The 14,899-nt window shown below is 33.2% G+C and overlaps 1 protein-coding gene across 1 annotated transcript; it reads left to right on the forward strand.

The window, feature by feature from the left end:
- The first annotated feature begins 8,049 nt into the window (after positions 1-8,049).
- LOC105798614 (PHD finger protein ING1) lies at positions 8,050-10,763 on the forward strand. Its single transcript, XM_012628740.2, has 7 exons — positions 8,050-8,196; positions 8,393-8,464; positions 8,618-8,784; positions 9,393-9,456; positions 9,754-9,850; positions 10,142-10,316; positions 10,412-10,763. The coding sequence occupies exons 1-7, from the start codon at positions 8,169-8,171 to the stop codon at positions 10,526-10,528; spliced, it is 720 nt and encodes a 239-aa protein (XP_012484194.1). The 5' UTR covers positions 8,050-8,168; the 3' UTR covers positions 10,529-10,763.
- Positions 10,764-14,899: the final 4,136 nt, after the last annotated feature.

A 14,899-nucleotide genomic window follows, 5' to 3' on the forward strand; every position in this document is an offset into this window, starting at 1 on the left:
ATTTTAATGTTTATTTATTGTTTATAAGGTTAAATTAGAGTCGTATTAAATTTTCGTTGTGAAATTTTAAAGTTTAAATGGTTAATTAGGTAAAAAGGGACTAAATTAAAAAAGGTGCAAAAGTTAAATTCTACTAATTAAATGGATTGAATGGCCTTGGAAATGTAAGTTGGTAGATCTATAAGGTAATTATGCCATTTATATTGGTGATGGACAATGACCGACATGGGTTGGTTATTTTATAAGTGTTAATTAAAGGGTAAAGTAGTAAAACAATAAATAAAAGCATGTACAAGTAAAATAATGCTATCATATTTTTCCATTTTCTTGTGTTTGCTGAAAATGACCATTGTTGAGCTTGAGAAAATTCAACTAAGTTTCCTTTGGTGCATGGTGAGGTTTTTGAACCCAGTGTTTAATGATTTTTAAGTTTTTAAACTCGTTTTAGCTTAATCTACTTAGCTCGGGGGTTGAATTGTAAAGTTATAAAAATTTTAGGGTTTTTCTATGAATTATTTAATAATATTTGTGAATTTTTTGATAGATTATTAAGTTTAATTGTTAGATAAACATGTTTTGTTAAGTAACTTTTGATGAATTTAAAGTTTAAGGACTTAATGGTGAAAATAGTAAAATTCATGGTTAATGTTGTGAATTAGAGAAAATTATGGGCTATTTGGAACCTTAAGAATATTTGGGTATTATGATATTTTATTTTATAGGTTAAATTATAAGATTTAAATTTAGGGAATAAACAATAAAAAGTTAAAATATTAGGGGTAATTTTGTAATTTGACGTTAATATGGATTGTAGGTTTGAATTGGATAATTGTGGTCAATTGAAATATTTAATTGAGTTAAATTATTATTTAGATCAAGAAAAGAATCAACCGAACTTGAATCGAGAAAAAATGAAAGTCTCGGATTAATTCTTGATTTTTGTTGATACAACTGTTGTGGTCGAGGTAAGTTCATATGAATTTTATATTTATTAAATGTTATTATGGTTGATTATTTGTTAATATTATATTATTTACAATTGATTCGATAATAATTCAATAATTGAATTCTTGACGACAAAAGTCATGTTTGAACCTAAAGAATGCTTAGGATACAAATGACATGTTATTAGGGATTATATGTTCGGGTGCTAGTCTTGGATGTCCTACGATGGCTGAGGTCCTGCAATTGTTACGGGTTCTCCACAGTTAGTGTGAGCAGCATCGTGTAGCTAACATCCCGACCCACAGATCATGTGAGTAGGCCTATTTCACAGCTCGTGTGTGCATTATTGAAAAGGTTATGGTTATATGGCAAGGTGTTCCCGAGTATCAAATATTATTCTATACGGTTCAATGGGTAAGTAAAGTAATGGAAAGGTTTAGATACGAAATTACGAATATCAATGATTTTATAAAATGGTAAGATGAGCTATGAAAATGAATGAATAAGGGCATTAATCACATATGTGAAGTAATATGAGTAAATTTAACTCATTTCATGTTGTATCCTATGTTTCATAGATGATGAATTGTTAAGTTATTTACTAATGATGTTAATTGTGGTGTTTAGGAAAGTCAAGTACTATATGATTTAATAAGCATGATTGAATGATTAAATATTAAGGAACAGCAAGTTTAAATTTCTCTTATACGAACTTACTAAGCATTAAATGCTTACGTACTTGTTTTCCTCTATTTTATAGATCATCAAAAAGCTCAATCGTTTGGAATCTTGTCGGAGCCTATAACATTATCTGTCGATCATTTTGGTAGTTTTTGAACGTTTTGGTTACGGTTATAAATGGCATGTTTAAAACTCATATGTAATCAGTGTATTTGTATATGCTTGGATACGTATTACAAATGTTATGTATTAAGCTTGGTATAAGTTTTCTTGTGTATGTGGCTTTAATCTTGGTGTGAATATGTTTATTTAAAGTTGTTTTGGTGTTTTGATATCAACCTTATTTAAGTGTTTGAATCATGGTAGGAATGAATGTGAATGAATAAGAAGAAATGATAAGTTTTGTATGAGTTTTATATATGAACTTATAAATTTGAATGCAAATTAGTTAATGTGTCATGTGAATTGAGGTTGATAATTGAATTGTGGTGTCAATGAGGACACATTGATTAGACACTTAGGTTGATTGTTTTGGCATATTTAAGGCCTGCTTAAATGTGTTTTTAAAGTATGGAAATGCACGGTTTTGATTTGGCTTGGTGCCTAAGTTTTGGATGAAAGTATGTCCTGTTTTTGAAGCTTTTTAAGGTGCATACGGCCTAGCCACACCACCATATGCCTTATTAATTTTAAGTGCAAGATTTTTCACACGGTCACAGTGAGTTACACGGTCTGAGCACATGGGCATATGGGTTAGCCACACGGGCGTGTGGGATATCCACACGAGCGTGTGGGGTAGCCACATGGGCTGGCCTATTTCACACGGTTGTGTGACTCCTATTTCTAAAATTTTCAAATTTTTGCATTTTTTTCTGTTTTGATTCAAATTTGTCACTGATTGTTCCCAAACTATTTTTAAGGCCTCGTAAGCTCGTTTTAAGGTCCATAAATGTTATTTTGCTATGAATGAAATGTATATTCGAATGTTGTTATTTAAATTAATAAATGAATAGATTAATGGTGTAAATTGTTTTGATAAGTGTTGTAATACTTCGTAACCCTAATTCGGTGACAGAGACCGGTTAAGGTTGTTACATTTAGTAGTATCAGAGCTACAATTTAGCTAATTCTTGGATTGAACGTAGATGTATAAAGTATAGAATACATGCTATTTTATAACCTGTGATAGTGTGATATCTCCTGACTCAAATTGAATTATGTTTTTATATAGATGAAAGGTGTCACCCAACCAAGTTGTTTCTGATGAAGCAGAGAGTAATGCTCAAGTCTCCGCTCAAGTTGCAAGTAGAAACGAGCTGTTCCTGAGGCCCGAGGAAGTGAGGCGTGAGAAGCCTTCTTCTATATGATGTCGCAATGATTTACAGATTTCATTAAACAAAATCCTGTGGCTCAACGACTTCTAGCTCCCCCAATTCCTTAAGGTTCAGAACAGGTACGTGTAAATAAGCCTTCGGTTGATAAAATTTGTAAGTATGGAGTAGAAGAATTTTGTGGTACAATGGAAGATGATATGGAAAAAGCTGAGTTTTGGTTAGAAAATACCATGCAGGTTTTTAACGAATTGACTTGCTTTTCAGTTGATAGTTATCCTTGTTAAAGGACTCAGCATATCAGTGGTGAAATACTTTAATTGATGTAGTACCAAAAGAACATGTTAATTGGGATTTCTTCCAAATGGAATTTAAAAAGAAGTATGTAAGCCAACAATATCTCGATAAAAAGAAAAAGTTTCTTGTGCTGAAACAAGGATGTAAAACTGTAGCTGAATATGAAAGAGAATTTGTATAACTCAGTAAATATGCTTGGGAATGTATTCTGACGGAAGTTGTTATGTGTACTCGGTTTGAAAATGGTTTGAATGAAGATATCATATTACTTGCCGGGATTATAGAGTTAAAAGAATTTATGGTTTTGGTAGATCGAGCGCACAAGGCTGGAGAACTCAGTAAAGTAAAAGGAAAAGTAGAATCTGAAAAATGGGACACGGGTAAATGACAAATGGGAATATCATTTTATTTACCATCAAAGAAATCTAAAGAATATCATAGTCGTAGGTCAGCTTCATCTGGATTTTTGGGAAGAGATAGAGGGAAACAACAAGCTAGTTCGAAACCCCAGACTACTTCTGTAGCGAGTGTAGGAAGTGTTCGTAATAATAAGCCTAAGTCTCAACAATGCAACAAAAGACATTTTGGAGAGTGTCGATTGATGGATCGATCATGTTTTAAATGCGGTTCATATGATCATTTCTTTATGATTACCCTAAACTGTCTGATAAAGATAAAACTCATAATGTACGATCAGGTAACACGTCTTTGAGAGGGAGACCATCTAGACAAAGTGGTAATGTGGGGAACATCCGAAGTGGAACGAAAGATTCTATGGTTAGATCTAAGGCTTGGGCACCAGCTGGGGCTTATGCAATTTAAGCTTGTGAGGAAGCTTTAGCACCTGATTGGTTATCGATACATTTTCTATCTTTGATGCTAATTTTTATGATTTGCTTGACCTAAGGTCAACTCACTCATACATATGCACAACATTAGTGTTAGATAAGTAAAAACCTGTTGAGTTAACTGAATTTGTGATAAAAGTAACTAATCCATTAGGCCAATATGTGTCAGTTTCAAAAACCCTAAACACCTAGTGATACTGTACCTGCAACACATGTATGTGGACCTTGTACTTTTTTTATCTCCCACAAGCCTGTCATTTTCCTAACTGAAGCCATAATTTTCCAGGAACGTGTACTGTCTTACACTGCACACTTGGCCTCGAACTTCTCGAATTTGGATTTAACCACGTTGTAGTTAACCCCGTTCATGATGCTATATTGTTTCAATGCACTTAGAAAACTATCCTTACTGGAAAACTCCTTACCAACTTCTAGCTCACCCGAATCCAATGACGAACTTGTACAGTCACGCCTTCTGTGTGGTAGATCTGGAAGCTCCAAAGCATCATCTGCCGATAGATCGACATTATGCATGTGAGCTAGAAGCGAGTATGCCCTGAATGGCGGATCATCTTCTTCTTCTTCATCTGAACCCCCTTCAACATCTTTAAGTTCGATTGGAACAGGCTCCGGTTCAGAAAATAATGCAACTTCTGCACCATCAGGGTCGGGCTCTCGAGGAGGATCCACATCGAACTCATCATCCAACCCATCATCATCTGCAACGTTCGAGGTCCCCTCGCCGGTGGACGTTGTAGGGAGTACATCATCCCTTCTTGTGGACGTTTCATAATGTCCCCAATCAGATGTGGGTTGCCAACCACTAAAAGTTGATGTCATTCCCTAGTACGTATTTCCAGCATCGAACATCGACCCACCGAGGTGCATGTCCCATCCACTAACCGAGTGTCGTGCAAGAGTTATGTATTCCATACTGCTGCCAAACACGAGCGCTTCTGTGTTCTGCCTCCTACTAACGGAGTGTCGGGCAGGGGTCGTGTATTCCTCTCGAATAGCAGTAGATGTTGAAGCCGCAAATGTTTCATTTGGCGATGAAAATTGTATATATAACTTAAGATAGGGTGATCTACTAGCGAGATGAGTCTACACCATCGTCTCCAAGCTACGACCACCTTTGATATCAAATGAGTCATATGTCACGTGATCAACCGAAGCACAAAATCGATACTTAATAGACGAAACTCTCATTGGCGTCGTTCTGAAGATTTTACGCCTAATTCTTTTACGAAGTTCTGTCAAATCTATGTTCTGGTTAAAAACCAGTCGCGCTGTGTTCTCTGATAAAAAACAACGTTGTTCTCGGTGTCACGGACCTCACCATTATAGTAAATAACAACACTAATAAAGTCACTCATCTTCAATTTCTATTCTACGTTCACTCATCTTCAATTTCTATTCTACTTAGCCTCCTTAATTTTTCTTGCTGTAACTTATGCAACCTGAGAATGAAATTTGGCTCATTTATAATTTAATGCCAAATAAGAACTATTGTAGAAAAAAGAGCGTCCACGTGGAAGCTTTTTTCATCAATTTTACTGATAGTGCCTCCTGCTTGAAGCATTTTTGACACCTTTGTTCAGAACCCTCTTCTCAAAATTATTTTTTCAGGAACTACTATAGAAAAAGAACGTCCACGTGGGAGCTTTTTTCAGTAATTTTACTGACAGCGCATTCTGCTTGAAGCGTTTTTTCATTATCTTTTCAGAGCCGTCTTCTCAAAATTATTTTTTCAGAAACTACTGTAGAAAAGAAAAAAAGTTTTTTATTGTCAATATAATTTTCCCTAAATCCTAAATACAAAATTATTTTTAAAAAAACTAAACCATAATTTAATTTTCTTAAAAACCCTAATCCCTAATTTAATTTATTTATTTAAAACCCTAAAACCTAATTTAATTATTTTTAAAAAAACCCTAAACCCTAAACCTACCAAAAACCCTAAATTATTTTAACAAACCCTTAAAACCCTAAACCAAAAAACCCTAGGGACTAAGCATGCAAAAAGCCCTAACCCTAGAAAATCATGGGCTAAAACGCGTTCCTGGGGGAGTGATTTTGCCACGTCAGCAAAGCGCATCCACGTGGGCGCGTTTTGTGCTGACATGGCAAAATCACTCCCCCAGGGATGCGCTTTGCTGAAATTTTTCCCAAAAACGCTCCTACGTGGACGGATTTTGCTAAAATCGACTCTTTCCGGTAAATAATGAAAAAATTAGCCCATTTCCGTAAATAAACTTGGAAATGGGCCTTTATTAGTAAAATGGTCAAAAATTTTGGTTAATGACATTTAACAATGAAACATATTCGTGGAAAAAAATTTTAAAATTACTTTTTATTGTCATAATTGTAGGGGGGAAATTAGAGCAAATGAAACATTTAACATAGAAAATATACTGCATATATTAATTACACAATATAATGCATATGAAAATATAAAATTTAAAGCATTAAGGAAGATGTAAAGTGAGAAATATAAAGCAACCTAATTACACAATATTAATTGAAATTCTCAAATTAAAAACTTAATAAAACACATGTTTGATATTCCTGCAAAAAATATTTCTCACACCCACTTGTGAGATTTTAATCTTTTCTTTAAATAGAATCAGACTCTTCTCTAAAGCAAAAATTTTTTAAAAAGAGGTGAAATTAAAAGAAAAATCTCATGGAACAAAGGTAAAATTGAAAAGCACCTAAAAATTCCTCCAATTTCAACTCTAAAACAAAATAGGTAATGAAATTAAAGCAATCATTGCATAATGTATATCATGTCAAGGTCTGCAACAAATATCATTTTAATCACAAACATAAAATTTTCTTAAAAGCCTAACTTTCAATTTGACCTCATACCTCAACCACAACAGCCATTGGCGTTAGATTCCGTCGTCCTTGATTATTATCTTCGCCAGATTCCGTGATCACATTAAATAAATGATAAAAATACAAACAAAATGAATATGTTATTTATAATTGATAACCTCAAATTAGAGATAAATGTTGGGATAATCCTACTTTAAAATTATTTCGAATTTATTTATTTTATCTCATAAAAATAATTTTAAAAGATAAAATGTTTGTTTAAATATATATATATATCAGTAATTTTCAAATTAAGTGTGTAATGCAGAATAAAGTAAAATTGAAATTAGAAGCCTGATGTACCGGATAAGCATTTATATATATAATAATAATTTATTTTTAAATATGTTTACACATTTTAAAATTATATAGTTTTAAAATAATACCTTTCTTTTACATCACTTTTTAAATATATATTTAAAAATAATTAATGATAAAGATTTATATGTTTAATTATAATTATAAAGACATATTTAATTATAATTATTAAAAAGTATAAAATTAAACAAAAAATGAAATAGCGCCACTTGTCATTTATATAGTCTATGAATCTTGTTTATATATATATATATATATATATTTAAAGTTTTAAATTTTATTAAGGTTAAAATTTGTTATAAGTCCCTGTACTTTTTGTAAATTTGAAATTTAGTGTTTGTATTATTTTAGACCTTTAGTCCCTCTACTTCTCAAATTTCAAAATTCAGATTAAACTATTAATGTTGTTAAATTTAGGTTTATTACAACGTCATTTTCTTAGTTACATTATTACTAAGTGAGTATTTTTCTTAAATTTTAAAATGTCATAACAACTAATTTAACAAAAAAACATTATTAACAATTATACATGAATTTTGAAATTTGAAAAGAAGAAGGATTAAAATCCAATTTTGCCAAGAGTATAGGGATTTATGACATTTTAACCTTGAATTAATAATTCATGTTGATTTCAAGCACATGAAACGCTGACGTTTAACTGGTGTCCAAGTGCTGTCAATCTTCGTAATTGTTCGATGGCTGAAAGGCTAAATATGTCATTTGGTGGAGACCTAATCCAATTACAGCATTTTAGGGCTTCAAGTTCGTTACACCAGTGGCGGGAAGATATCCGTGAAATTTCCCCATCGAAATTCAACTGCGGAACTCAATATTAAAATTAAAAAAAAAAAAACCCTAAATTCCTAAAATGTCATTCATCGATCAATTTCAAGCTGGTAACTTATCTCTTTTTCTTCTTTTTCAATTTTCTTTCTAAATTTATTTCTTTGGGTTCTTATTTATGCCTCTTATATTCTAAATTCACAAAGAAGAAAAAAAAGGAAGCATAAACCTTAATTCAAGATTTTCTGCTATGATAATGCAATGCTAGTTGATTTCATTTTGAAATTGATTTTTATCCAAATTTTACAGATTTGGAAGCACTGCCCAATATTCTCCAAAAGAAGTATGCATTGATGCGTGATCTTGACAAAAGTTTACAAGGTATGAAATTTATGATTTTACTTTGTTAACAAACCAGCAATGAAAACCCCTCAAAGATAGTCAAGTTTAAAATTCAATAAGAGCAATGAAATGAAATGCCTCTTTTTAATTTAAAAAAATTGTTTCAAACCTTTTGTTGTTTTTTATAAACAGAAATTGTGAGGCAAAATGAACAACGTTGTGAACAAGAAATAGAAGATATAAAACGCGGCCTGAGGGCTGAAAACATTAGATTCTCCGATGAGGCACTTGATGAACAAAAGCATGGCATTAGGATTGCTGATGAAAAGGTTGCTTTGGCAATTCAGACATATGATTTGGTGCGTGGTTTTATGTCAAAACTTAGATTATATTTTATCCCTGCATGTGTTTATGTTATTTATATCCAATAACTATGATTGAGAAACCTGATTGCTTTTCTGTTCTTGGTTGGAGTTGGTGCTATTCTAAGGTAGTGTTTTAATATAGAAAATGCAGTTAAATTCTTTTAGCTTTGGCTACATTAGAAGAGAGAGGTGCGGTTACTATAATCTTTTAAACTATGTTACTCGATTCCAGTGTGAGTGTCAGCTAGGTAATCTCAATTGTTATAAAATATTTTCATGTATTTAGAGTGTGTTGGACATGAATACTTAAAAATACAAAGAACTGGGGCAACATAGCTTTTTACGTTAAAACATAAAAGGTCCTACTCTGTTACATGAACCAGTGACCTAAGAGTTACAAGTAAGAAGCCAAATCAATAACATGGTTGTTCGTTTTCTTTCTTATGAATAAAATATGCATTCTTATGTGGAAACAAATCAGAGTTGATTGGTTTTGTTCGTTGATGTTGGCTTTAAAAGAAAACATATTAAGATTTCAATGCTGGATGGAACTACTTTTGTTTCCTCATTACTTATTTCCGTTTTTGATAAGATGTTTTCAGGTTGATTCACATATACAGCAACTTGATCAATATTTGAAAATGTCCGATGAAGAGCTACGTCGTGGTATGTTGCTGATTTTCCACTTCCACTATTATTTAATGTAGTCGTTTGAGTGTTAGCTTGATGGGCATAGGCATTGTTACCAATGCAAGAGGATGTGGGTTCGAGTGCACTGAAGCACATTATCCTCCTATTTATTGGTTGGGGATGGGTAGTTCTAGACATTGTGTCAAAAAAATAATATATGATCAAAACCTATAATGAGATTTTGTTAAAAAAAAATGTATCTTATGTTTGCCTTTAAACCCGTTCACCTCTTTCAGATTTGTAATTCGTACTTTGTAATATGTTTTTCAACAGAAAGAGAGAATGCAGCTACCGCATCACCTGTTCCAAGTCCTAATAGTACCACTAAATCTGGAAGGTCTAATGAAAGTGGAAGAGGAGGGCGTAAAAAGTATGTACCTATCCTATATAAGCTGATTTATGGTTTTCTTGTAGGCTATTTAATGGTCATCCGATTAGCATTTTATTCAAATTTTCTGGCTTTTGGAAAACTAGTTATAGCAATATGAAACGATTCTAGAATCAAGAGAAATGGATTGTGTTTTCCTCAAGAAAGGCAGTGGGATTTTGATTTTGGGAATGATCATATTGAGAAAAGAGTCTCTAGTTCCTTCTCAATTACATGCAAGAGAAATTCCAATAGTTAAATATATGATATCATTTGAACTGTTTATTTCTGCAGAACACGCCTGGCAACAGCAGCTGCAGCTGCAGCTGCTGCTACAGAAGTGGCAGCAGCAGCAGCAGAAAATCCGACTGGTATGGAATTAGACTTGCCAGTGGATCCTAATGAACCCACTTACTGTTTGTGCAACCAAGTTAGCTATGGAGAGATGGTCGCATGTGATAACCCCAATGTACGTAACTAACTTCTTTATGCATCTTTCTCTGAAACTATTATGTTAGCACTCCCTATTTTTTATCTGATGGAACTCTTTGCTCATTTTATCAGTGCAAGATAGAATGGTTCCACTTCGGCTGTGTTGGTCTGAAAGAACAGCCAAGAGGAAAGTGGTATTGTCCAGATTGTGCGGCACTGAAAAATCGTCGTAAAGGCAGATCACGGTAGATGTTATTTCTGGGAAGCAATGGTAATGCATTTTTGTATAGCCTTAATCTGAAAACTAATGTTTCATGGCCACATAATCATGCTATTAACATCTTCATGCGTCATTGTTTCGATCGGATTTTTAGGATGATTGTCTTTTAACGATTTTAGCTTTGCTATAAAGCTATTCGGATGATTGTACCATTTTGTTCTGAGCGCTATCTAAACCATAAATAAATTCTTCCATTTGCTTTGACTGTTGATTCACGTTGGAGCTCCGAAGGTGGAAAAATGAGCCTTCTATCAACAAAAATTGTTGTCTTTAGATAAATTCTAACAAAAACAAGTCCTCTTTGAATTAAGGGTTTAGTTTAGTTAATTTATGTAGTTATTCATAAGAGGCGATATTTGCATGTCCGGAATTCAAATCATAGTTCCCCTATTCCAGGGCTACGGGTTTTTTTTTTTTTTTACCAAAACAAATGCGTGGACTAAATTACCAAATTAAGCCTTTTTTTTTAAATTATGAAAATAGGTCAATTTTTTTTAAAAATGACGATAATGGCCGTTTTTGTTAAAACCCGTCCAACTAGTGTCATTTTCAGGGAAACTCAGAAAAGCGCTTTCAACTCAGTAGGTAAATACGAAATCGACTATGTTATTTGTATATAGTTCAAAATTAAATAAATACAAACCTCCGCTTTCAATCGTTGATTTAATAGAAGTCGTATATCTTGAAGCCCAATAGGTAATCACATGTGACTCGGTGCATGATTCCACCTATTTAAATAACTTATTAGCATAATAATTTTAATTTAAATCAATTTAATCATGTTAATATCTACTGAGTTTTACCTTGTTACGAGTGAAAATGTATACAGGTAGTTTGCTCGAAGAAGTAAAAATGGAAACGAAAACTGAGCCCATGATTGTAATAGTAAAAGGAAACCATCAATTTTGATTTTTCTTAGTTGTGTCGCCCGACACATCTTTTGGTACAATGTCGCCAATACAGTGGACCCCAATTGAGTTCACCTGCTTCTCTAAAATCGACAAGTTTCAGCAATCACCTTAGATGGACGAGATTTTGTGACTTATCCGACATCAGGATGCCCCTGATGATCTGAAGAATGTATGCCCGAGTGTATCGTTCTCTTTGGACTTCAGTCAAATCCTCAACTAGCTCTGTGAAATTATTTCATATCCAAGCTATTTCGACCCGACCTCTGTAAATCGTCTCTAGTACCGCACCCAAAAGATCTAAACATATGGCTCCCCAAACAGCAGACTGAACAGACCCAATGACTACTGACCTGCCCATGGGTAACCCTAACTGTAAATGCATGTTCTCCAAAGTGATAGTACACTCGCCGCATGGAAGATTAAATGTGTGCGTCTTAGGTCTCCACCTCTTCACCAACGCGCTTATGAGTTTCAGGTCCAACTTACACCCCCGCCCTACGAGGGTTATGTGCCAAAAACCAGCTTCCCTCAAGTATGGTTCGATCGATATATCATGGAGGACCGAGTAGATTACGAATATAGCATTGTAAAATTCGATCTTCTGCCTATTTACATAAAAATTATAAAAAATGTTAAGTTAAAATATAACAATGAAATAAAAAAAATTAAACAAGATTAAAATTTATTCTTACCATTTGCAATTAATTGACGGAGATGTTCTTGTTATCAAGATGGATTAGAGACCCAACCATTGCTAAATTACATAGAACACGAAAAAAATTTTAATAAAAAATATGTTTCTTGAAAATATTAATTAAAAATATCATAAAAAAATTGAATTTAAATAGAAATAGAATTTTAGTAAAAAATTTAAGAGAGAATTTGAGAGATTTTTGAGAGCTGATTGAGAAATTTGAGTGATTTAAAATAAAAATGTGAGAAATTAGTAGGTGGGGGTTATAGTTTTTTTTTTTTTTTTACCGTTGGGGGAGTGGAAACGCGCTGACCTGGACGAATTTTTGCTTAGCGCACTGAGCTAGAAGTGCTTTACAGGTCAAAAAGGAAAAACACTTCTAGCTAGAAGCGTTTTTCTGAGTTTCCCCTGAAAATGACACCAGCTGGACATGTTAGAGCAAAAATAACCCATTTCTGTCATTTAAAAAAAAACTTGCCTATCTCCGTAGTTTTGAAAAAAAGAATTTATTTAGTAATTTAGTCAAATGCGTGAGGGTTCAAACCACCACTTTTCTAAGGTATTTTACTCGTTTAAGTCGATTTCTTACTTTTAGTTGATACACTTTTATATAATGCATTAAACTACAACAGATCAGACTAATTCAACCATGACAATGGATACATGAGATTATTTAATTTGTTTTTTAACGAATTCAAATAATTTTAAAAATATTTATTTTAAAAGAAATGACAAAATTAGTTTTGACATATAGCAAAATTTGGTTTGTAATATTCATATTTGGTGTAGAATCACTCACAAATTAGCAAGGAGGTTGTATCAATAAGTTTTAAACCTTGATTATTGGTTAACAAGAAAAGATCTTATTTTTGTCTCTAGGCAAGACGAAGTTAGAAAATTATTTTAAGTGGAACTAAAGAAAAATGATAAATTATTGGGGAGTTAAAGTATAATTTTACTATTATACTAATATATAATGTCATAAAAATTCAAGGGACTAAATAATAAACTTATCCTTTTTTTCTTTGGGGGGGGGAGGGGGTTTACAATGTCTTCGTCTATGTCTCTAGGTCCAACTTTTTACCGTACGATACTGATGCAATGTTTAATCCATGGTATGATGGTATAACACTATGATGCAATGTTTATTGAAAGATAATGTTACATTGGCATTTTGATAGTATTGGATATGATTGTATGACACTGTGATGCAATGTTTAATGAAAGATAATATTACTTTGACATTTTGAAAAAACTTTTCCAATAATTCAAGAGATGAACACAATAAAAAAAATCTTTGTAAGAGTGGAGATGAATAAAGTAAAATAGTTCTTTGCAAAGATTACATCAATCAAGTTCAATAGCTTATGGAGGATTGCATTTTCTTTTTTCTTCTTTTATGTATTTTTCACTTACAAAAGGCTTTTTAAAGATGTCTCCATCGCTAATAAGGTGTGCTCTCTGGTTGAAACAATTAATGACCAAAAATCAACTTACCAAAATAATAATCACCCATTTTACCGAACTTTTTAAATGACAACTACACAAGTAGTTACTACAAATGTCACGGGCTGAAATTCTAGTTTTACCAACCAATGTGCGACGTTAGACATGTGATGGGCCAAGACCAACTCTGTCAACATGCAATCTTAGACATGAGTCTTATGCCAAAGATGCCTAAGTCAACTTTCAATCTTCACTCAGAGAGGCACTTAGCAAATCTCTAGGCTTAAACAAGCACACCAAGGGAGCATTAAAGTATGCAAGGACTAGACAAGGACATCAAGTAGGCCCATTCTTGACATTTTTGGGGCCTTAGGTGAAAAATAAATTGGACTCCTTTTAAAAAAAATTATAAAATGTAATAAAATAAAAGTTAAAAAATTTTTAGGGCCCTAGGAGATGAAGCCTTTATGGTGACAAATTGAAAGCTTTAGGCATTTAATTAATTTATTTTAGTCTGAAATTTTTTTCTCACATTAAAAGTTGAAAAAAATATTCTTTTGGGCCCCGTCCAGCCCTGGGCGACTACACTCTCAAACAACCCCAGGGCCGAGCCTGACACCAAGTAAGCACTAAAGAGCACACAAAATTTGGGACAATATAAAAATGTTGTTACTCAATAAGAGAGCTTAAGTTACAAAAAAAAAAGTAGGAGTACCTTCTTTTATATGGGACAAACCCCTTTGATTTAATAATAACGATTGAATAAAATAGAAGGTTAAGACTACGTGTCTAGAACATCTTATACATATCTATACTCCTCTATAAAATCCTAGAGTATTTTAGATCTTTAAAAAGAATTTTACTCAATAGCATAAGTTTCTGATCTCTTCTTAGACTTTCAGACACTTTTAGGAAGTTTTAAGAACCTTTATACATATTCTTCTCACATGTGCACCTTTCTAGGCTTATTGCACCTAAGGAGCCTTCCGCAGCCCTTGGTGCCCATCGTCCCCAACCTTGGAGGCCATCATCCACACCTAGGGGTCTTCATTTACTCTTACGATAGCTTGCTCCACAATGAGGTCCTCATTGCTAAGAGAGCTCCATGTTTGCTCTCTCAAACTATGCCTTACATGTGAGCGATGCCTTTTACATAAGCGTTTGCTCTAGAACCTCTGTGCTAAGTCTTCTACTCTCGACCATTCTCGAATGTCACTACTTATAGTCCTTTTGCTACCATGATGCCTACACTCTCTTCACTCTTATTGCATTCTTGCATAGGCGAGGTC

This window comes from Gossypium raimondii, chromosome 9, assembly GCF_025698545.1.
Source record: "Gossypium raimondii isolate GPD5lz chromosome 9, ASM2569854v1, whole genome shotgun sequence".
NCBI classification, from domain to species: domain Eukaryota; kingdom Viridiplantae; phylum Streptophyta; class Magnoliopsida; order Malvales; family Malvaceae; genus Gossypium; species Gossypium raimondii.

What these genes read in the sequence shown, in the direction of transcription:
- LOC105798614 (XM_012628740.2), top strand. Translation starts at nt 8,169, where the DNA reads ATGTCATTCATCGATCAATTTCAAGCTG. An exon ending in CAATTCAGACATATGATTTG is followed by an intron (nt 8,785 to 9,392) that starts GTGCGTGGTTTT and finishes AGATGTTTTCAG; the next exon opens with GTTGATTCACATATACAGCA. An exon ending in CGATGAAGAGCTACGTCGTG is followed by an intron (nt 9,457 to 9,753) that starts GTATGTTGCTGA and finishes GTTTTTCAACAG; the next exon opens with AAAGAGAGAATGCAGCTACC.